This window comes from Mustelus asterias, chromosome 19 (assembly GCF_964213995.1).
Source record: "Mustelus asterias chromosome 19, sMusAst1.hap1.1, whole genome shotgun sequence".
NCBI lineage: Eukaryota > Metazoa > Chordata > Chondrichthyes > Carcharhiniformes > Triakidae > Mustelus > Mustelus asterias.
In genome coordinates, this window is record NC_135819.1 from 58,349,404 (window position 1) to 58,371,787 (window position 22,384).

Sequence of the window (22,384 nt, forward strand, 5' to 3'; positions counted from 1 at the left end):
CCACAGAGATTCCGTAGTCAGTCCCTCCACGGCGTCCACCTTCTCTACAGCCGTGACACTATCCCTGATCAACAGTGCCACTCCCCCCCCTCTCTTGCCTCCCTCCCTGTCCTTCCTGAAACATCTAAAACCCGGCACCTGAAACACCCAGTCCTGTCCCTGAGACATCCAAGTCTCCGTAATGGCCACCACATCACAATTCGAAGCAGCAATCCACGCTCCAAGCTCATCCACTTTATTCACTACACTCCTGGCATTAAAATAGACACATCTCAGACCTTCAGCCTGAGCACTTCCCTTCTCCCTCACTCGTCTAACCTCCCTCTTACCCTGTCTACATTCCTTATCTATTTGCGAGCTAACCTCCTCGCTCTCAGTCCCCTCATTTCGATTCCCTCCCCCCAACCTTTCTAGTTTAAAGTCTCACCAGTAGCCTTAGCCAACCTTCCCGCCAGGATATTGGTCCCCCTGGGATTCAAGTGCCACCCGTCTTTTTTAAACAGGTCACACCTGCCCCTAAAGAGGTCCCAATGATCCAAGTACCCAAATCCTTGTCCCTTGCTCCAGTCCCTCAGCCACGCATTAATTCTCCACCGATTCCTGTTCTCACTCTCCCGCGGCACAGGCAGCAATCCCGAGATTACTACCTTTGCATTCCTCTTTCTCAGCTGTCTACCCAACTCCCTATATTCTCTTTTCATGACCCCTTCCCTCTTCCTACCGATGTCAGCAGTACCTATATGCATCACGACCTTGGGCTCCTCTCCCTCCCCCTTCAGGATTTCTGGGACTCGACCAGAGACATCCCGGACCCCTGCACCAGGGAGGCAAACCACCATCCGAGAGTCCCGTCTGTGTCCGCAAAAACGCCTATCTGACCCTCTCACCGTAGAGTCCCCAATTAGCACTACCCTCCTTTCCTTACCCCTTTGCACTACTGGGCCAGGCTCAGCTCCAGAGACACTGCCACCGCTGCTTCCCCCAGGTGGGCTGTCCACCCCAGTAGTACTCAGACAGGAGTACTTATTATTAAGGGGCACATCCACCGGGGTGCTCACCATCACCCGAGCTGTTTTGCATATTTGTGCCTACACAGTACAATGACGGTCAGTTTTTGGAGGATAAGAGCATTATAATTTAAATAAGTCTGAAAGCGCCAGCACATAGAAAAGAAAGACTTGCATTTATATCGTGCTTTCGTGACCACAGGATGTCCCAAAGTGCTTTTCAACCAATTAAACATATTGAAGTGCAGTCACTGTTGTAATATAGGAAATCAAACAACCTATTTGCACACAGCAAGCTCCCGCAAACAGCAATGTGACAATGTAATGTTGATTGTGGGATAAATATTAAACAGGGCACTGTACATAACTCCCTTGCTCCTCTTTGAAACAGCTATGGATCTTTAATGTCCATCTGAGAGGACAGATGGAACCTCGATTTAACATCTCATCTTAAAGATTGCACCTCCGACAGTGCAGCACTCCTGAAGTACTGTACTGGACTGTCAACATTGATTCTTGAGCTCAAGTCCCCGGGTCTTGAATCCACAACCTTCCAGCCCAGAGGTGCGAGTGCTACCAGCTGAGTATTGGCTGACATATGCAAGGTAGTGTTGATAAAAGTCATTATGATGCAATGACTTTAGGTCCCATGTGGCAGACTGGTGAGAAAAGTAATAGCTCCATGAGATCCAAGGAAAATTGGCAAGTTGGATCCAAAATTGATCCAGTGGCAGGAATCTCAGGGTAATCGTTGATGAGTGTTTTGGTGAGTGATTGGGTGCTTCTAGTGGGGTTCTGCAGGGCTTCAACTAAGTCCCTTACCTTTTGCACAATGTATCAGTTTTTTAGACTTAATTGTAGGGGGCATCATTAAGAAGTTTGCAACAGGTACAAAAATTGCCTGTGTGGTTGATAATGAGGAAGAAAACTGTAGACTGCAGGAATGGACTGGGTCAAATGGGCAGAAAAGTGGTAAATGGATTTTAGTCTGGAGAAGTGTGAAATGCATTGGTGAAGATAAACAAGACAAGGGGATGCTCAATAAATGGCAGGATACTGAGAAGTGTAGAGGAACAGAAGGACTGTGGGATATTTTCCTTTATAATCCAAGACATGGAATATAAGAGCAGAACGTTATACTAGAACTGTATTAAAACACTAGTTAGGCCACATTCTTAATGTTGCATACAACTCTAGTCACTGCATCAGAGGAAGGATGTAATCACACTAAAGGCACTACAGAGGAGATTTATGAGGATGCTTCCAGGACTGGAGACATTTAACTATGAGGAAACATTGGTTGGGCTAGTTTATTTTATTCAGCACAGAGGAGGTTGAGAAGGGATTTAACCAGGGTGTATAAAATTATATGAGGAGCCTGGATAGAGTGCACAGGAAGGATCTATTTCACTTGGCAAAAAGGCCAATAATCAGGGGACATGGATTTAAAATAATTGGTAAAAGGATAAGAGAGTTGAGAAGAGTTCTTTTCACCCAGAGGACTGAGGAGATCTGGAACTCACCGCCTGAAAGTGTGGTAGGAGCAGAAATCCTCATCACATTTTAAAAGTACTTGAAGCACTGTAATGTGCAAGACCACAGACCAAGAGCTGGAAAGTGTGATTAGGCTGTTTGTTTCTTTTATGATTGGTACAGACAAGATGAGCCAAATAGTGGTCTTCCATATAGAAGTCTCTATGATTCTATAACGGAAGCATAGTAGGTCATGTTTAGAAAAGGGTTCAGTTGCCATTATAATCTGTGGTCACAAAAAAGCTTAACAAGTGCATCACCTGCAGAGTATTGGCATATTCTGCTGTCTGCAGTATTTATTATATCATCTACAACTTAGATTTAACCTGCCTGCAAAACCAATTGGCAAACTGTCATGCCAACCTTTGAGTTTGTGAAATTATTTGAATTAGTAACTAAAGTACCTAATGTGAAAGAAAAATCCAATTTTTAGCACGCATGGTGACTGTAGCTTCTGTTAATTAAGGAGTAAGTGCAAGGTTTTCACTGTAGATAAACCAAAGTGACTAGAAAAGTGCTACAACCTTATTTCAGTAATATGTGTCCAACAAACTGATTGGTTAATCGGATGTCAACCACCTCAGTCACAAATCACCTATTGCTCAAGTAACATCCTACTTGCTGACAGTCCTTTTCTAAGAAAACAACAATAGGGAGGTCATAAAAAAAAAGATTTTAAAAGCCCTGCCAAATTAAAGTTATAAGCTCAAACATTGCATTTGATTAAAATCTTGTAGGAGGTGCATGGAGATTTGATTCACCATCCTTCCTAACACCTTTAGGTTATAAACTTGTTCTTTGTACTCATGCTGCATGAATTATACATCCATAAATGCATGTTTAAATGCAAACTCCGGTGTGCTCAAATTGTAAGCTGCCTTTGCCAATCAATGAATAGAAAGTGGTGAATATTAAATCCTTGAATCAAGACATCAGTTCTATCTGAAGAAGTTGTTGACTATGTTTAGATGATTTGGAGGAAGATTAGGATAAACTGATAATTATTGTTGAAGTTATAATGAAATTTCATGCAGACTTAAAGACATGAAGCCTATCCCTCAAGGGACAGGCTGGGAAGATTGGAAGGAGGTTGCTGTAAAATGATGAGGGAAGGTGGAGGTGTGAAGTGCCCATTGTCTTATCACTGACATGGCATTTGACCAAGACAGTGATGGTGGAGGATGACCTTCCGCTTAAGGGCTGTGAGGGTCTATTCCAACTACCGCTGGCATTTTACCAGCAGTAGTTAGGTCCTTCATCATGTGGATACCCTGGTGAGCCTTGTCACCTTCCTCTGGCTCAGTGGGGGCGTTCTTATTTGCAATCTGTGGCCCACAGTGGAAATCCCAGCAGCAGTGGCTACCACTGCACCAACTCCCACTATCCCCCATCCCCAAGAACCATTCCCCCACTCTCCTGGCTGTGGTCTGCCTTTGACCTTGGCACCCCCAGGTTCCACCTGCTTGGTTAGGAGGGTAACCTGTCTTCATAGTGTCCTTCCAAGCCCAGAATTGGCCACCACTGCTAGTGATGTTACTGAGCTGCCAGACCTCTGGCTGGCAGCACCTGGGAGTGACCTGCCATCCTTTAAAAAGTCAGAGCCCCCAACTTTCACTTCCAGAGTCCTAAAAAACGCAGCTGTATTTCCAGACAAGTGAGACGGGGTCACCACCATCAGGATCCCCACCACTTCAGGGCGGCACGGTAGCACAGTGGTTAGCACTGCTGCTTCACAGCTCCAGGGTCCCGGGTTCGATTCCTGGCTTGGGTCACTGTCTGTGTGGAGTTTGCACATTCTCCTCATGTCTGCGTGGGTTTCCTCCGGGTGCTCCGGTTTCCTCCCACAGTCCAAAGATGTGCGGGTTAGGTTGATTGTCCAGGTTAAAAATTGCCCCTTAGAGTCCTGGGATGTGTAGGTTAGAGGGATTAGCGGGTAAAAATATGTGGGGATAGGGCCTGGGTGGGATTGTGGTCGGTGCAGACTCGATGGGCCAAATGGCCTCCTTCTGTACTGTAGGGTTTCTATGATTCTATGACAATGATAAAATTCAGCCCATAGTTTCTGTTTGTTGTCGGCTACTGTGAATTCTGAGAAGGATCACAGCCAGCAACAGAACCCAAGTTTCATTATTGTTTAATAACTCTGTGTATTTGAACTTTTTTTGAACCTCAGTCTAATGCAAGCTATAGGTTACAGCGAGCAGGATCCTTGTTTGGTTCTTAATTTTTTTCTAATCATGTAATCTTTCATTCTTATAACTTGCACTTATTTCTCCCATATATCGGTCATACAATGTACTCATGTAGTCAGTGCTTGAGTAAAACATATTTCCTTCTATCAATTCTTATCACCTCCAGAGGACTAACAAATGAAAACTTGCATTTTGCTCATAGTGATTGTGTGTTCTGCTTTGAATTAGGTCCGGACTACCGTGAGTTGGACGTTTATTTACGCAGACAAGAATCTGGCTTTGGCTTCAGAATCCTGGGTGGAGATGAGCCTGGTCAACCAGTGAGTAAGCTAAAATATTGTGTTAATGTACAGCCATTTTACACTTAGTGAAATCAAAACATAAATCAAAGAACATTCTTCATATTCAATCTTGGGATATGGGCACCAGTGGGTAGGTCAGCATTCATTTCCCATCCCTAATTGCCTTTGAGAAGGTGGTGGTGAGTTGTCTTCTTGAGCCACTGCAGCCCCTGAGATGTAGGTACACCCACAGTACTGTGAGGGAGGGTGTTCCAGGATTTTGACCCAGCGACAGTGAAGGAACAGCAATATATTTGCTGCCCATGTTCTTCTAGATGGTAGTGGTGGTGGATTTGGAAGGTGCTGTCTAAGGAGCCTTGGTGGGTTTCTTCAGTGCAGTTACTATCCTTGTAGTAAAAAAAAAGAAAATCCTGGAATTACATTGCAGGTCAATCAGCAATTTTTTCAGTTGTTAACTGACACTGTGTATTCTAACATTTCCATTTTGATTTCATATTTCCAACCTTTAAAACTGTTTTAAATCTTTTCATTATTGAAATATTACTTCGTGGATTTTGATTAGAACAAAAATTATTTCATTTTCACACATTCTGGACTGAATGCTCATAAATAGTTGAAGCTGAAATATGGAATGATGTTCTTGAAAATAATTTTGTGAAGCTAGACTTATCAATCATAATACATAATGTTTCAACCATAATGATACAATGCTATCCTTTGGGGTATTCCCCAATGCTAAACAAAGCCTTTATCAAACAAATGGGCAGAATATTATTCTTCTTTGTTGGTGCCAAATGCCATTTTCACCATCGGGGTTGAAATTAAGTTGGGCACACATGTTAGCAAGCTTAAATGTGAAGATCTTAAATGTGTTATTTTAAATGAATTATTAACAGCAGCTTTCATTTGAATAGCAACTATAAGGTAGAAAAATATTTCAAGGCCTTTCATAGAAGGGTGAAGAAGTAGATGCTGAGTTGTCGTGAGAAGTTGAAGAGTGACAACTAAAAACATGGGTGAAGTTTTGAAACATGTGGAGGAAGGTTAGCAAGGTAGATGAGTTTGGGAAGAGCGTTCCAAAAAGCAAGGCAAAAAATGGATTGGCCAGAAGACTATTTTGTTAAAATAGCATAGATTACTGTACTAAAATAATGTTTAGCAAATATTTCTATTTACCCCAGGATGTTACTGTAAAATGGTGTACTATTACATTAATCTATATTACTCCTCCTGCATTAAAAGAACAAAGATTTCTATATAATTGCAAAGGGAGAATAGTAGGATTATTAAATGATTTGAAAAAAATAGTGGAATAATACACCAATCTCAGCCACCAACAGAGCATTAAAACAGTAGGTAATATGGAGTTAAACACCATTAACAACAAATTGCAGCCAAGTAACTATTTTCCTTCAACTGCAATAGACTTACAAATAATACCTTTATTCGCACCAATTGTATTTCTGGTGTGAATGTCTTTTTAATCCTTGAAGCATTGGCATTTCTTTTTCGTGCTCCTTACAACATTGGAGGCATGAACATGTACAGAGGAATTCAAACTGGGATTTGAATATTCATCCAGTAGTGCATAATTACAAATCATGCCATGAAATATTGTTCTTCTAGCATCGTGATAAAAGCTAACAGTGTGGAAGTAAAATTACAGACTCGGTCTTTAATAATTTACTGGTTTGAGTGCACATAAAATTCCCTCTTTTGAACATATTTTCACCTCTTTCCCTTTTGGGAATCCCCACAATGTTTACAGATGAAATCTGCTTGCTGACCTTGATCAGTGCCACTCTTAATCTGATCACTGGAGGTATATCAGATCTTACAGAGGATGGCCATCCTTCCAGTTGTTTCGTTCTCTTGGGGGATGACTGCCGTTTAGTTAAAACCTCCAAAAACTAGCATGGCTGAGATCTGTGGAGAAGACACAAAACCATCTCCCCCTCTCTCAGGTGTACTGCATCTCTACAATCATTTTTCTTCTTTGACTCAGAGAAATGCTTGAGACACATACAATTTTAATTAAAGCCAGAAATCACTAACCAGTTGTCATGAGGAAGATAGTCTAAAGATTACTAAATACGATACTTAAGTGCATCAGTGTAGTTTTCCCAAGATTAGAAACCCTTGCCTTTTTAATCTTCAAGAGTTGGTAACTGGAAAATATGAATGGTTATTGTGTGAATATAGGATTTCTTGGCTATGTTTTTCAGCCAGTCCATAAAAGACACAAGCAAGAACAATGAATAATGTGTCTTGCTTGACATATTCAAATTATTCAACTGTTTCGAGGAAAAACACTACTTTGACAGTCTCAGTTTGTATTGCTATTTTCAGTTGTCGCCATGTTAAAGAATTTTTATATAATGCTCACATAGAAACTTTTACAAGAATCTTCATTGCTAAGCAACAGCTTCGGTGGTAAACTGGTTTCAGAGTTAAATGCTATTCATCTTCATATTCATACTCATCAATGTCTGATCCATGTCAGACAAAGCTACTCTCAGCACACAATTTGTTTCCGGAGAGAAATGTGAGGTTTGGTCTTAATTTGCAACATAGAAGAGGAAATGCAAGTTATTTAACTCCTTCCTTCTGCATAAGATTAAACCAACCACATTGCAGTATGTTTAGCAACATTTCAAATTCAATTTCATCTCAACAATGCTCTTTTAAATACATTTTGTCAGGATAATTGAAGATTAAAATCAATTTTAAATGTTCATTAAGAAGGTCATGGATTTATTAAGTAACATGATTTGAGCAAAGAAATATACCATGAATTCATAAAATTGGATCTGACCATCAGCCTTCTCATTGGAAAGAATTATGATTAACTTTAACATTCTTATTTCTTCAACACTATTGGCTTTTTTGATAAAACATTAAATGCCAATCTCATCACAGGCCTGGCTGCAGGAAATAATAGGGCATGTGAATTAGTTAGCATTCACACAATTACTTCTTATAACTCTGTATCCTTAACAAATGCTGTGCAACAGAAAAAATCAACAGAAATATGCAGAAAGAAACAGATATTTTAGGACCAGTCTAGATTGAAAATGTAAATAACATATTACTGATTGGTAGAGCAAATGTTATGGGCTATGCGGCCCAATATAATGATAAATATTGTATTATGAAATTTACATGTATAGAATATTGATGCAGTGATACTGTGATTAACCCCATCACATCTAAATATATCTCTCTAATGGTAGTTAGCTAAAAATAACTGCCAGTAAATTATTGTTCTAATTCATTCAGGCAAAAAATTATTAATGGCAGTGCCCATTATAGGTACATGGCTGCAGGGAAACAGAGAAGATGATTTGTTTTTTTCTGTAACAGTGCAGTTGAAGCCTTCCCTTTTCCCTCATCGCAATCATTTGTAATAATTGGAGTCCTAAAATGGGGACTGATTGTAAACCCTTTTTTAAATAAATGCATAAATTGCAGCTTTACTTTATCAAGATGCAGATAAAAGAATCTGTATCATTGTGGATTTGAATGCCTAAACTCTATTATTACCATGTTTCCTAAATGTAAAATGACCTACATAAATCTGAGTTCAACATTCCCAATCAGTTGCACATCTAAAAGCTAAAAATCTCACAAACGTGAGTGTTGGTTTTGAATGTAAAATGGTGGTTCAGAGAAACTTGCACTACAAATTGTAATTACCATCAACTAGATGCGCATCTGCTTTCAGAAATAAGTAGAATGGCAATGAAAACCTCATTGTGGTAAATATAGCAATGGTTAATGATACATTTTGTGTCAGAATACATCTTACAGGCAGTGGCAGACTTAGACTTTTGGGGGTCATACTCACCATAATTTCTGTCCCCCCTCCCCCATGAAGTCTCTCCCCCCTCCCCATCACATAATGCCCCAATGACTTTACTTCCCTCCCCAAAGATGTGACTTCCCTCCTGACTCTGCCCACCCTCACCCCACAGAGTAAGGGTGCAAAGTCACAAAAATACATAAATTGATCATTCTTTAACTGGTTAGTGCTTTTAAACTTATAAAAACATGCCTGTAATTGTTGAATTGAAATCCAAACCTACCTGTTCTCAGAATGAAGGTAAAGATGGACAATTTGCAATTTGTGTGGCTTGAGGCATGCAAACATGGAACAGGCCGATGAGCAATGAGATGGAAAAATCAGCTGATGCCATGACTGCAGCACAGGACAATGCAGGACAGAATGAGCCAGTCCAGTGCAGGAGCAAATACTCCAATCAAGTGGAATCCCGTGGGTCCAAGTTCAATATCAGTGGTGTGGCTTTGTCTCTGGCAGGATTCCATTCTTTGTTCAAGAAGAGACTTTGTGAAGTCTTGAGAGCGATAAGGGGTGGCAGTTAGAACTACCTGCATGTGATCAGCAGCCATTATATCAGACCAATAAATGGTGGTCCTTTTTGAAAAAAAAAGGATTCAAACAAAAGAATATGAAAGAGGAACATATTTTTAAGATTTTCTCGCTTCATCCCTTTTTGGCATGGAAATTTAGATAGCTTTTCTTCTACAGTTTTTCTTCATAAAATCATCAGTGATATCAACGTAAGTAAAATCTTATAAAGACACACTTTCAGTTGTCAATATTGCTGAACTTGTCAAATATTCCTGACTAATCGTACTTCGCAAATAATTTTGCACTCATTTCAATGCAGAGAAAGAACTTTCAGAATGGTCTCCACATTTAAAAAGATTACCTGCAAACCATCACGTACAAGTCTGTACAAATCAGCTGGTTGTCTCAAAGCACAGAGCTCAAGATTATCAATTAAATGAATGAATTATTTCACTTCATCTGCCAAAGGATTTATGTCTATGTTATCCCGGAAGAATTCTTACTGTAGTGGTTTTTAACATTCTCATCCAAACTTCAAACTTCTGTTGAAAAACATGCAAAATAAATCAACAATTTTCTTCAGAGATTCTTTTCTACTCTGCAGTTGCACTATTGTTGTATCACAAATAACATTTTCAATGATGATCTCTTTCCCTTTTAAAGTGATTTCAATGTCTCTAATTTCATCAAAAAATAATTTAGTGTCTTGTACACTTCTCATCATCAGAGGGACCTGTATTTTTTGTTAATGTTAGTGCCTGTTTCCATCAAGCTATAGTCTTCTCAAACGTCTATGACAAATCATTTAATTTAGGCTAACAATTGTGCAACTTTAAATAAAGTTGTATCAACATTTTGCAGCAATTTGCTGGCGGCATTAATTCTTGAAGTAAACATTTGCACAAAACAGTTAACACAGCAATATTGTACTCTTCAAATTTCACTGCCAAGGATTTTGCTTCTGCTGTCATGTGTTTTTTTGAATTTGATGCAGCTATGTCTGATAAGGTTTCCTTTATATCAACAAAGTTCAGTTTCAAAACCAAAACAGCATCTGCAAGAGCGGACCAGGTGATGTCACAAATTCTTTTTACCATCAAATGTTTTCCCTGTGCCTGTTCCAAGCATGATTGCAACATATTCCCCCAATGCATGGAAAATAGAAAAAAAGCTGTAACACGTTTTGAACAAAGTTGGAAAAAATGTATGGCTTCCTCGTAGGATTCAGCTGCAGTGTTGCAGATTAAATTCAAGGAGTGACTGGAACATGGGATGAATAATGCACAAAGACTTGCATTGTTTCGTCTTGCTTGTAGACCTGAATATTTTCCTGCCATACTTCCCACATTATCGAAGCTCTGCCCATGGCAATTTTTGATGTCCAAACCTAAATTTGCAATGATTTCCAAAACAGTTGTCTCCACACACTCAGAAGTGTGGGATTGACGCTAGACAAATACAAGAAATCGCTCTAGACCTTCACCATTGCTGGTCACATATCTTTAAATTCATGTTTATTGATTCAAATGACTCACATCTGGTTTTGAATCAACTATTATGGAATAGTATTTGGTATCTTTAACTTCAATAGTGACTTGTTTTCTGAGCCATTATAGTAATGAGGTCATCGGAGGTCCTGTGCCTTATTATCTTCCCTGAGCCACAATATTGATAACATTTCAAATCCTCTATGAGAAGCTCATCAAATTCATTGAGATATTCAAGGCAGGCTAAAAAATGTATCTCTGAGTTGATAATGATAACTCCTCATGTCCTCTTGGAGATACTCCCAAAGAAGGCAGCAGTTTGACTGTGGCAACAACACATCTCAGCACTTTCCTCCAGTAAGAACATTGCTTTTCAAACTGAGTGGATAATGCAGAATCAATTCTTCCAGATAATTTACATCTTTGAATGAACACACATGTAGCTTTAATATGAACTTCAGAAGTTTCATGATCAACAAGATCTCTTGCAACATTTTTCCAGTTAGACGTTGACGAATGCTTGTTTCCTTTTACTAGGGTCAGGGAATAATTTTCAAACATTACAGTGAACTGTCTTAGAGGTTTCCAAAAAAAACAACCAACTTCTAATTTCCATCATATCATTTCTCTTCACCCTCAGAAAATGGGACTTATGAAGACTTTTAATATACTTCCAGCCTCCAACCTCAAACTCTTCTCAAATTTTCCGTATTACCTATGTTTTCTGTTTATTTAGTACAAAATATTCTATCATAACCAGCGGAACAGATTTTGGCAATAAAGCAATGTCTTCAGGGTGAGTTTCTGCCGTCATTTCAGCAGCAGCAGAATCGGCAGTAACTTGTAATTCCATTCCCATTTCACAGTCCACTTCTTCATGTTCTTGAACTACTTGTTCAATTTTTTCAGGCAATGTGATATCTCCGGAAATCAGCAAGTCAAAGCCTTCGGATAATTCACTCATACTGTTGGTGAATGAGGATGAATCTGCAGTTAGTACATTGCTCAATAATTCGAACTTTCTAAAGTAAAATGACAAACTGTCTTTTTGCCTAGCTTCATCCTCTTGCCTCGCCTTCAGTTTTCTGTGTTTTTGACTGCCAAATTAATAGTGTCCCTTCATATTGACCTTCCTTGATTTTAACAAATGAATTTTTGTCCTCCTCAGCCCTGGGGTGCAAGTTGCCCCCTGCCCACTCAGCAACCTTGCTATTGTGCTGGCTCACTGGCTGCCTAGCTATGGTATGGCTTTGTCCTTGCCCTCAGTTGTCTCGCCCTCCTCGGCGCTTGCTGGGGTTCAAGTTGCCCCTGCTCATTCAACGATCTCACTGTTCTGCTGGTCACTGGCTGCCTGGTTGGCTATCTGGCCTCCTCAACATGCCCTCGGATCGTTGCCCATCCCACCCTCGACAACTGCCGGTGCCTCCTCGGCCGTGGCACCTCACCTCTGCTCAACGACGATGACCTCAGGAAATGTGCTGGCTCACTTACTGGCAGCCTCACTTGCTGTCTGGCTGGCCTCCACCAGTCAGAGCCCCTGATGTTGCTCTGCATTGGTTGCTGATAGGATTTGAGGTTATCAGCAAACTTAAAAATGTACCAAGTATAGTACACTCCTTAAATAATTAAAGTGTGAAATGTGCATTGACATTGGCAAAAGTGAAACATTGTAATTTATGTTTATAACTTGAAGGAATGTGATACTGTAGAAAACTTTGTTTCTCTTACTAATTGATATTCTTTATTTTGATCTTTGAAGATTCTTATCGGAGCAATAATTACAATGGGTGCTGCTGACAGAGATGGCCGTCTTCGTCCTGGGGATGAGTTAGTTTACGTGGATGGAATATTAGTTACTGGAAAAACTCACCGTTATGTGATAGATCTGATGCATAATGCAGCCCGAAATGGCCATGTCAGTCTGACTGTACGAAGAAAGGTTTTGTGTCAAGGTATGTTCTGGATAGAAGTTTTAAAAGATAGTGTGCTGCATGAGTAGCACGAGTTTCCCACTTTTGTAAAATAAATCCCAGTTTTGAATAATGTTCAATTTCACCTACCATCATTGACATACTTTGCTATTTCATTGAACCATATATCACAAGCAGCCATTTGTTCCATTTCACCTGTGCCAGCTCTTTGAGTGAATTATACCATTAGGCCCACAGCCCTGTTCTTTGCCCATAGGCCAGCATTTTGTTTCAAGTATACATCGAATTCCTTTTTGAATGTTCGTATTGAATGTATTTTCACCATCCTTGTAGGCAGTATTTACAGGGTCATCAATTCATACTGCATTAAAAAAACTTTCATTTCATTGAATCATAGAATACCAACAGTGGAAAAGGAGGCCATTTGGCCCAGCGAGTCTGCACTGACTCTCTGATAGAGATCCCACCCAGGCCCACCTCCCTGCCCTACCCCCATAACACCATGCATTTACCCCGCTAATCCCCTTAACCTACACCTCTTCGGACACTAAGGGGCAATTTAGCATGGCCAATCCACCTAACCTGCACACCTTTGGACTAACCACTGTGCCACCGTACCACCCCTCCTTGGTTCTCCTTGGTTCTTTTACCAAATACTGATGCAAGTTTTATAGTAAGCATTGGAGCAACATGAGCAGAATCCTTTTATACTGAGTGACCTAAATGAAGAGTAATTCCAGTTCTGTGGGGCCCAAGGTTGAAAATGGTATGAGAAAAGAGTAGGTAAATCAAGAAGTCCTAATTAGATGGCACCAGACTCTGCTTTTAAATGTTTGAGGGCTGAAGTTTCACAGCATTGTTACACCTGCAGAAGTGTGCTGGAGTATAAACCCACTGTGCCTCTTTGACCTGCCATTGACCCCATCCCATATCACAGTGTTAGGGTCATTTGAAACATGATCTTTCCACATTACTGAAAAACTAATTTTATGCTCTATAGGAATTTTATTTTTCACGGGATGCGAGCATCGCTGACACGGCCAGCATTAGGCCCATCCCTAATTGCCCTTGAGAAGGTGGTGATGGGCCACCTTCTTGAACCACTGCAGTCAATGTGGTTCAGGTACACCCATGGTGCTGTTAGGAAGGGAGTTCTAGAGCACTAGAGTTCTAGAATTTTGACCCAGCAAAAGTGAAACAATATGATTATGGCATTATGATGACCGCACAATGTTCAGCACCATTTGTGACTCCTCAAATGCCGAAGCAGACCATGCCCAAATTCAGCAAGACCTGGACACTATCCAGGCTTGGGCTGAGAGTGGCAAGTAATATTTGTGCCACACAAGTGCCAGGCAATGACCATCTAATTAGGGCAGCAAGGTGGCACAGTGGTTAGCACTGCTGCCTCACAGTGCCAGGTACCCAGGTTCGATTGATTCTGACCTTGGGGAACTGTCCTTGTAGAGTTTGCACGTTCTTCCTATGTCTGCGTGGGTTTCCTCCGGGTGCTCTGGTTTCCTCCCACAGTCCAAAGATGTGCAGGGTAGATGCATAGCCCATGCTAAATTGCTTCTTAGATGTGCAGGATAGGGGAAATTAGCAGGGTAAACATGTGACGTTATAGGGATAGGGCATGGGCGGGATGCTCTGTGAGAGAGTCAGTGCAGACTCGATGGACCTAATGGCCTCCTACATATTCTATGATATCCTTGCTATAGAGGGAGTACAGCAAAGGTTTACCTGGCTGATTCCAGGGATGGCAAGTCTGTCATATGAAGAGAGAATAAGTTAGTTAGGATTATATTCGCTGGAGTTTAGAAGAGTGAGAGGGGATCTCATAGAAACTTATAAAATTCTAACACGGTTAGACAGGATAGATTCAGAAAGAATGTCCCCGATGGTGGGGGAATCCGGAACTAGGAGTCCTAGTTTGAGGATAATGGTAATCTTTTAGAACTGAGGTGAGGAGAAATTTCTTCACCCAGAGAGTGGTGAATATGTGGAATTCACTATTACAGAAAGTAGTTGAGGCCAAAACATTGTCTGATTTCAAGAAGAAATTAGGTATAGCTCTTGGGGCTAAAGGGATCAAGAGATATGGAGGAAAGGGGGGTATCACGATATTGAATTTGATGATCAAAATGAATGGTGGAGCAGGCTCAAAAGGCCAAATGGTCTACTCCTGCTTCTAGTTTCTATGTTTCCAACAAGAGAGAATCTAAGCATCACCCTTGACATTCAGTGGCATTGCCATTGCTGAATCCCCCACTATCAAGATCCTGACGGTTACCATTGACCAGAAACTGAACTAGACTAGCTATATAAATACTGCGGCTACCACAGCAGGTAAGAGGCTAGGAATCTTGCAGTGAGTAACTCACCTCTTGACTCCCCAAAGCCTGTTCACCATCTACAAGGCACAAGTCAGGAGAATGATGGAGTACTTTCCATTTGCCTGGATGAGTGCAGCTCCAGCAACACTAAACACCATCCAGGACAAAGCAGCCCACTTAAGGGCCTTTTCCCAGCGAGCTTCAATTTTCAGGTTGGTGGGAGGAGTTCAGAGGTAGGAAGAAGCCCAAAACGTGACCCTGCTCAGGCCTCTAGTGGGATGGAGGGGCACCTCCATCAACAGTCCCCTTTCAACATTGGTTGCCCCATCCCAAAATGGTGTGATCCACATTGGTGCTTCGTTCCTTCCTTGCCACTCCACCAACCCCTCCATCTATCCTGCCCAAATCCGGGACCGCACCGACCCTCCCCACCCAGAAATCCCCACAATTTCCTAGTCCTGGACTCCCAGGACTTGACCAGTCCTGTGTCCGCTGCAGCTTCTGGCAATGCGGGGTCTAAAGCTGCCAGCCAGTCAGATTGGTCAGCAGTTCTCAGAGGCAGGACTTCTTACCCACTGAGGGGTGGAAGTCCAGCCTCCAATTAGTTAACACTCATTGGAGCATTAAAAGGCTGCGGGCCAGCCAGTATTGGCAGTAATACATTCGCTGCTGACTCCTTGGCTGACAGAAAGCAAAACCACACCATTCTAAAATCCTGACCAAGGAATCCATACATCTTGAGTTTTGTGCAAGTCCACAAACAATAGGAAGTGTGAATTCCACAAATGCACTTGTCTTGGCATATTAATTCAAGTGAGGTACTCACCCATGATCATTCAATTACAAACTTTCCAGGGACTTGAGGTCATTCTGAGATTGTGCAAAAATTGCAAAAGTCACCTGACCCTCGGCAGCCAATTTAGCAGCCTTTCACTGTCTAATATTTAAAAGAAAAGGCAGTTCCAGAAAATCATATATTGAATGAAGTCTACGGACGGGACTCTCCAATCTCGTTTGTCCCCACCCCACTGCCCAGCAAGAATAGAAAATTTGAGAGCCCCAACAGCGGATGAGGTCGGAGGTTTTCAGAGTATGTTGAAAGTTATGAATATAACATGCCTTTGCTGGGAATGTCACAAGTATATTATTCCTTAAATATGATGTGCAAAGCTACACACAATACTCAAGATCTTGTCTCACCAAAGTTCTCTGCAGCAGGGAATGTTGTTTACGTCACCATTCTAAGTTATTTACATACATTTTTAAAAGCAATTCTATGGCAATTTTTGCTTTTCCTGGAGCAGCATTGTGTAGTAATCAGCAATGTGCAGTGCAAAGTCGACTCCTGCTCGTGTTTCTTGTGTTCTTTTGAATTATGTCAAACTGGGAGAGATGGCAAACAACAGGAAACAGGCTAAACAAATCACACACAAACATTGTTCCTTTCAGAATGCGCACAGCACATGTACAGCCACACGTTAATCTTAAAGGGACCACACAGTGCAACAAGACATAAGTGTCTAGCAAATAGAAACAAAGGAGAACATTGGCCTTGATTCATCTTTCATTTTCCATATTTATCCTGTTATTGCCTCCTTTGCCTCGCACAATCATTCCTTTTATCATTTAATTACTATTCCTCTCCACCCTCTCAAAAGACCATTCCTATATGTTTTTCCATTGTCCCCCACCCCCTTTACCCAGGCTCTATATTTCCATACAAGCATACATAGCCAGGACCTTCCAATTCAGATAATGATCATTAGCTTGAAGAATTAACTCTATTTTTCTCCACAGATAGTGCTTGGTCTGCTGGGTATTTCCAGCATTTTCTGTTTTTATTTAAGGTTTCCAGTATTTTGCTTTAGTTAATGATAAGTGCCTACAATCTGTAGTTTGTGTGGAATCTATAGATGAAGTACTTGATCTGTCATGCAATTCAATCTGATTACACCAGTTTGATCTATCGTCAGTGTTGATGTGAAAGTTCATGTATTTAGTAATGATTGTCAGTCTATAAATTCAAAAGTGAAACCAAGGAGTGATCACACTTCAAATGTTAAAAGACTGAACTTCCAATCGGATAAGTCATTAATTTTAATTCCAGTGAACTATAAATTGGGCTGGTAGCAATAAAAAAGTTAACGATGAAAAGATCCAAATTGCAACTTGCTTTCCAATTTTCTTATTTTTGACTTCTCCACAATTAGCATGTACCATTTCCCAACTGAAGGGGCGGTCTCTTAAGCTGCATCACCCTTCTGATTTACCTTCCTCAATTAGCTTGGAGACCAAAACATCACTGTGCAAAAATTGTAGGTACAAAGCTCTATCCTACCGCAGCAGCATTATTTAATGCCTCACCTTATTGTGCTACTGCACTATCAACTTTTCAATTCACTTGCCAACTTTGCATTTGCTTTCTAGTTCCCTACTTTCTAATCTGTGATCTATTACTTTAAACTACCAACACTGATATTTTGTTAACACTTCTCACATAGCAGAGGTGCATAGAGAGGTGGCAGATGGAGTTTAATCCGGATAAATGCAAAGTGATGCATTTTGGAAGAATTTTTTTTTTTTAATACTTTTCCAATTCAATCAAATCAAATCCAATTCAGAGTCTCAACAAGTTGAGACATTTCAGATCCAGGCTGACAAGACAGGGCGAGCGACCAAACCACCCTGTCCTGGGCCTGATCTACATGAGCCAAGCTGATTGGAGAAGGGGGAGGTTCCTCCTCCAAGACTTGAGCTCATTTGCATCTTAGCCAAAAGGCCGAGATGCCGCTTTAAAAAGTTGCTTCATATGAAACATATGAAGCTCCAGTGCAACCCAATGACCTCAACCAAGTGCGGCCGACCATGGGCTGCCGACCATACTACACTTGATCTTAGCCAAAAGGCCGGAAGAAATAATGTAGGGAGGAGTTATACAATAAATGGCAGAGTCATCAGGAGTATAGAAACACAGAGGGACCTAGGTGTGCAAGTCCACAAATCCTTGAAGGTGGCAACACAGGTGGAGAAGGTGGTGAAGAAGGCATATGGTATGCTTGCCTTTATAGGACGGGGTATAGAGTATAAAAGCTGGAGTCTGATGATGCAGCTGTATAGAATGCTGGTTAGGCCACATTTGGAGTACTGCGTCCAGTTCTGGTCGCCGCACTACCAGAAGGACGTGGAGGCGTTAGAGAGAGTGCAGAGAAGGTTTACCAGGATGTTGCCTGGTATGGAGGGTCTTAGCTATGAGGAGAGATTGGGTAAACTGGGGTTGTTCTCCCTGGAAAGACGGAGAATGAGGGGAGATCTAATAGAGGTGTACAAGATTATGAAGGGGATAGATAGGGTGAACGGTGGGAAGCTTTTTCCCAGATCAGAAGTGAGGTTCACGAGGGGTCACGGGCTCAAGGTGAGAGGGGCGAAGTATAACTCAGATATTAGAGGGATGTTTTTTACACAGAGGGTGGTGGGGGCCTGGAATGCGCTGCCAAGTAGGGTGGTGAAGGCAGGCACGCTGACATCGTTTAAGACTTACCTGGATAGTCACATGAGCAGCCTGGGAATGGAGGGATACAAACGATTGGTCTAGTTGGACCAAGGAGCGGCACAGGCTTGGAGGGCCGAAGGGCCTGTTTCCTGTGCTGTACTGTTCTTTGTTCTTTGTGTAGCAGACAGTGGAGAAAAAATATACAGTAAGCATGGAAGGGACACAATCTGTTTAATACCAAAAGAACAATTAAAATGTTCTGTATATGTGAACATACTTCAGATCAGAGAATTCTTAAAATGTGTACTGATTGACGAAATAATTTTGGTGTTAATCCCATTTTTAAAGGGAGCAAATTTTAACAAAGTAAAGCATTTTATCTATAACAAACATACTGTGGTATTGTTTTTTTTCTTTCCTGGTAAGTATGGGTCAAGAAACAGTTTCTATCACAAGAAATGACCTAACTTATTTTGATGTAATGCCATCACAGTATTGGAGTGTCTATGGATGTCACGTTCAGCCAATGAATTGGAGGTGGGCAAACACAGCAAGTAAAGTAAACAACAAAACAAAGTTTATTTACAAGCTCCATTCAAAAAGAGTCTTGACAATCTTTATCCAGCCTGCAGCAATATCTTGCAATAAAAGGACATTGATTTCTCCAGCAAAATGCAGCGAGTGGAGGATCGTTACACATTACAAATTGTTTCTCCAGCCAATGGAATCTAACATGGATTTCACCTGAAGGCAAAGGTTTTCATGATATTGATGAAAACTCAGATGAGAATATGGAGGTTTGCTCTCTTAGATAGTGTATGCCCAAATCTGCAGAGGTATCTTGAGGTAATTTATGTACTTCTCCGATGCCAGTGTTCACTATTGTAACTCTTGAGAACCAAATGCAGTGAGTGGAGGATAGTTATATTCAGACTGTGGCCAATGGGGGCTGCAGTGGGCCCACCATAGCTCCATTGACTTTTGGCAAGACCAGAACATCGCAGCAGGCAGGGCTAGAAAACCCTGGCCCATAAAATCAATCCCTGCTATTTATCGCAGTGTGGTTTCCAGATGCGATTAACAGGGAGTTACATAATTATTTGCATTCTGGCAAAGAATAATGGTATCACTATGTGGAGCTTTGCAATACATAACCGTGGCTGGGATTTTCTCCGATATCGACAAATGCCAACGTTGGGTAGGAAAATTAGAGTTGAAGCCACCAACGGCAATGGCGGCATTCTCCTCTGTATAATACGGGACTTTGAAAAAACTTGAAGTTACGGGTCCCACTGTGTATCACAGGTCGGGCAGCCTCTGATTTGTTTGCCCACCCCGCCATCAACTCAAACACTCGAAGGCTGCCCCAATGCAAAGCTAGCAGACCATTTCACCCAGGTGCACCCAACATGAACGAGAGCAGAACATTCCGGCCTGTGTCTGACCAAATCCAAAGTTGGGGCAAAGTATCTTCCAGGTTTTACCCCTTCAAGTGTGGTAACCCCACTGGAATCATTATGGAGTTAACACTACTGTTCTATCTATAGATAGTTTGCATTTTTCAAGTTTCCTTCTCTTTCCAATCATTGAAGACTTGAATGTACAGTGTATATTTTGTTTTACAGGTGGACCATGTTCTGAGAATGGACGAAGTCCAGGGTCAGTATCTACACAACATAGTTCTCCTAGAAGTGATTTTGCTGGGTGTCCAAATAGCACACAAGCCCCTCCAAGTGGTTCATCACCTGCAGAGAGCTTGGTCAGCCACACTACGCAGGCAAATGATGTTGTTATACATCGCAAAGAAAGCGAAGGCTTTGGCTTTGTGATCATCAGTTCATTAAATAGACCAGAAACAGGTGCATCAATGGGTAAGTAAAATGAGTTTTAAGGAAAATTCTAATGTGATGCTTTCTTTTTGCCACCTTAATGCAGTAACTATAACCTCTTCTTGTGCACGTGCACTCACTCAGGTGTCTCTCTTTCACATCCAGGCAATAAGAGGAAAAACATCAAATTACAAACCTAAGAGTTATACTTGCAGTAACACAAATTGGCCAAATAATGTTTTTCTCACCACAAGGATCTTGTTGTTGCAAAATTATAGTGACAGAATAACCTGCATATAACAACAATTTGTATTTATATAAGTAAGCCTTATCCAACTCATTTCTGCCCTCACCCCTCCCCCTCCTTCTCAGAACCATGATAGGGTTCAGCTTGTCCTCACTTTCCACCCCTCCAGTTTCCATGTGCAAAGGATCTTCCTCAGCTATTTCTACCAACTCCAGTGTGATGCCACCACCACATCTTCCTCTCACTTCCCCTGTTAGCATTCTGTAGGGGCCGTTCGCTTCATGACACCTGGTCCAGTACTCAATTGCCCCCAACACCTCACCTCATCCCAGACAATCGCAGGACGTCTTGGTACAAATAAGGACAGGGAAGCAGAGTTTTGAATGATCTCAATTTTACGGAAGTTAGAGTCGTGTTATACTTTAATCAGCAAAAGTATCCAAGGTTTAACTTGTCCTCTCATTTTCCTCAAAAGGAACTAAGCAGCTCCCCCTTCCTACCACTGATAGTCAGCATTCCAGCATTACCCAACAGCCACTAGCATGTTGCATTGCCATGCCACTTCTTATGAAGCACAAACTCATTATTTTAGAAACATAGAAACATAAAAAACTACAGCACAAAACAGGCCCTTCGGCCCCACAAGTTGTGCCGAACATATCCCTACCTTTTAGGCCTACCTATAACCCTCCATCCTATTAAGTCCCATGTACTCATCCAGGAGTCTCTTAAAAGACCCTATTGAGTTTGCCTCCACCACCACTGACGGCAGCCGATTCCACTCGCCCACCACCCTTTGTGTGAAAAACTTCCCCCTAACATTTCCCCTGTACCTACCCCCCAGCACCTTAAACCTGTGTCCTCCCGTAGCAGCCATTTCCACCCTGGGAAAAAGCCTCTGAGAGTCCACCCGATCTATGCCTCTCAACATCTTATATACCTCTATTAGGTCTCCTCTCATCCTACGTCTCTCCAAAGAGAAAAGACCGAGCTCCCTCAGCCTATCCTCATAAGGCATGCCACTCAATCCAGGCAACATCCTTGTAAATCGCCTCTGCACCCTTTCAATCTTTTCCACATCCTTCCTGTAATGAGGCGACCAGAACAGAGCACAGTACTCCAAGTGGGGTCTGACGAGGGTCTTATATAGCTGCATCATTATCCCCGGACTCCTTTTGTCCTAAGATGTAATGAACTGACAAAACTGCAATTTTATTTGGTGAAATGAGAGATCCTTTGCCTTTTTTGCTCCTAACTGGGAAGCAAAATGTGAAAAATACTTGAGTACAGAAAATATTCAAAGTGGCTCATTCGAGAGCAACACAGAACTGCAGTAAACTTGAAAACCCACTCCCAAATTGTAAACGATCCTGATCAAGAGACAGTGCTCCGTACTTCCGTGATGAAAGCAGGACTGACAGAGCTACGTCACTGAGGAAAAGTAATCAAGGAATTTATCCCTCCTTGGGAACACAGCCTCCAAAGCCCACCACTACAATACTATGTTTAGTATACTGCACAATTATTTCCTATGCTGAATAAGCTAACCCCTGTCCTGTTTGTAGCTTCTCTGACCAGGAGATCTGATGTCATGGTATATTAGGCTCGTCTGTCTTGTGCTATCCTTGCATATCCACTGTAGCTCACCTGCTACTGCT

The 22,384-nt window shown here is 41.5% G+C and overlaps 1 protein-coding gene across 1 annotated transcript in view; it reads left to right on the forward strand.

The window, feature by feature from the left end:
- Positions 1-22,384, forward strand: part of magi2a (membrane associated guanylate kinase, WW and PDZ domain containing 2a) — a 725,408-nt gene that overhangs the window by 643,026 nt on the left and 59,998 nt on the right. The window contains exons 16-18 of the mRNA XM_078235593.1: positions 4,961-5,052; positions 12,653-12,845; positions 20,276-20,521. Coding sequence (XP_078091719.1) covers positions 4,961-5,052; positions 12,653-12,845; positions 20,276-20,521 — 531 coding nt within the window. The remainder of the gene's footprint in view (positions 1-4,960; positions 5,053-12,652; positions 12,846-20,275; positions 20,522-22,384) is intronic.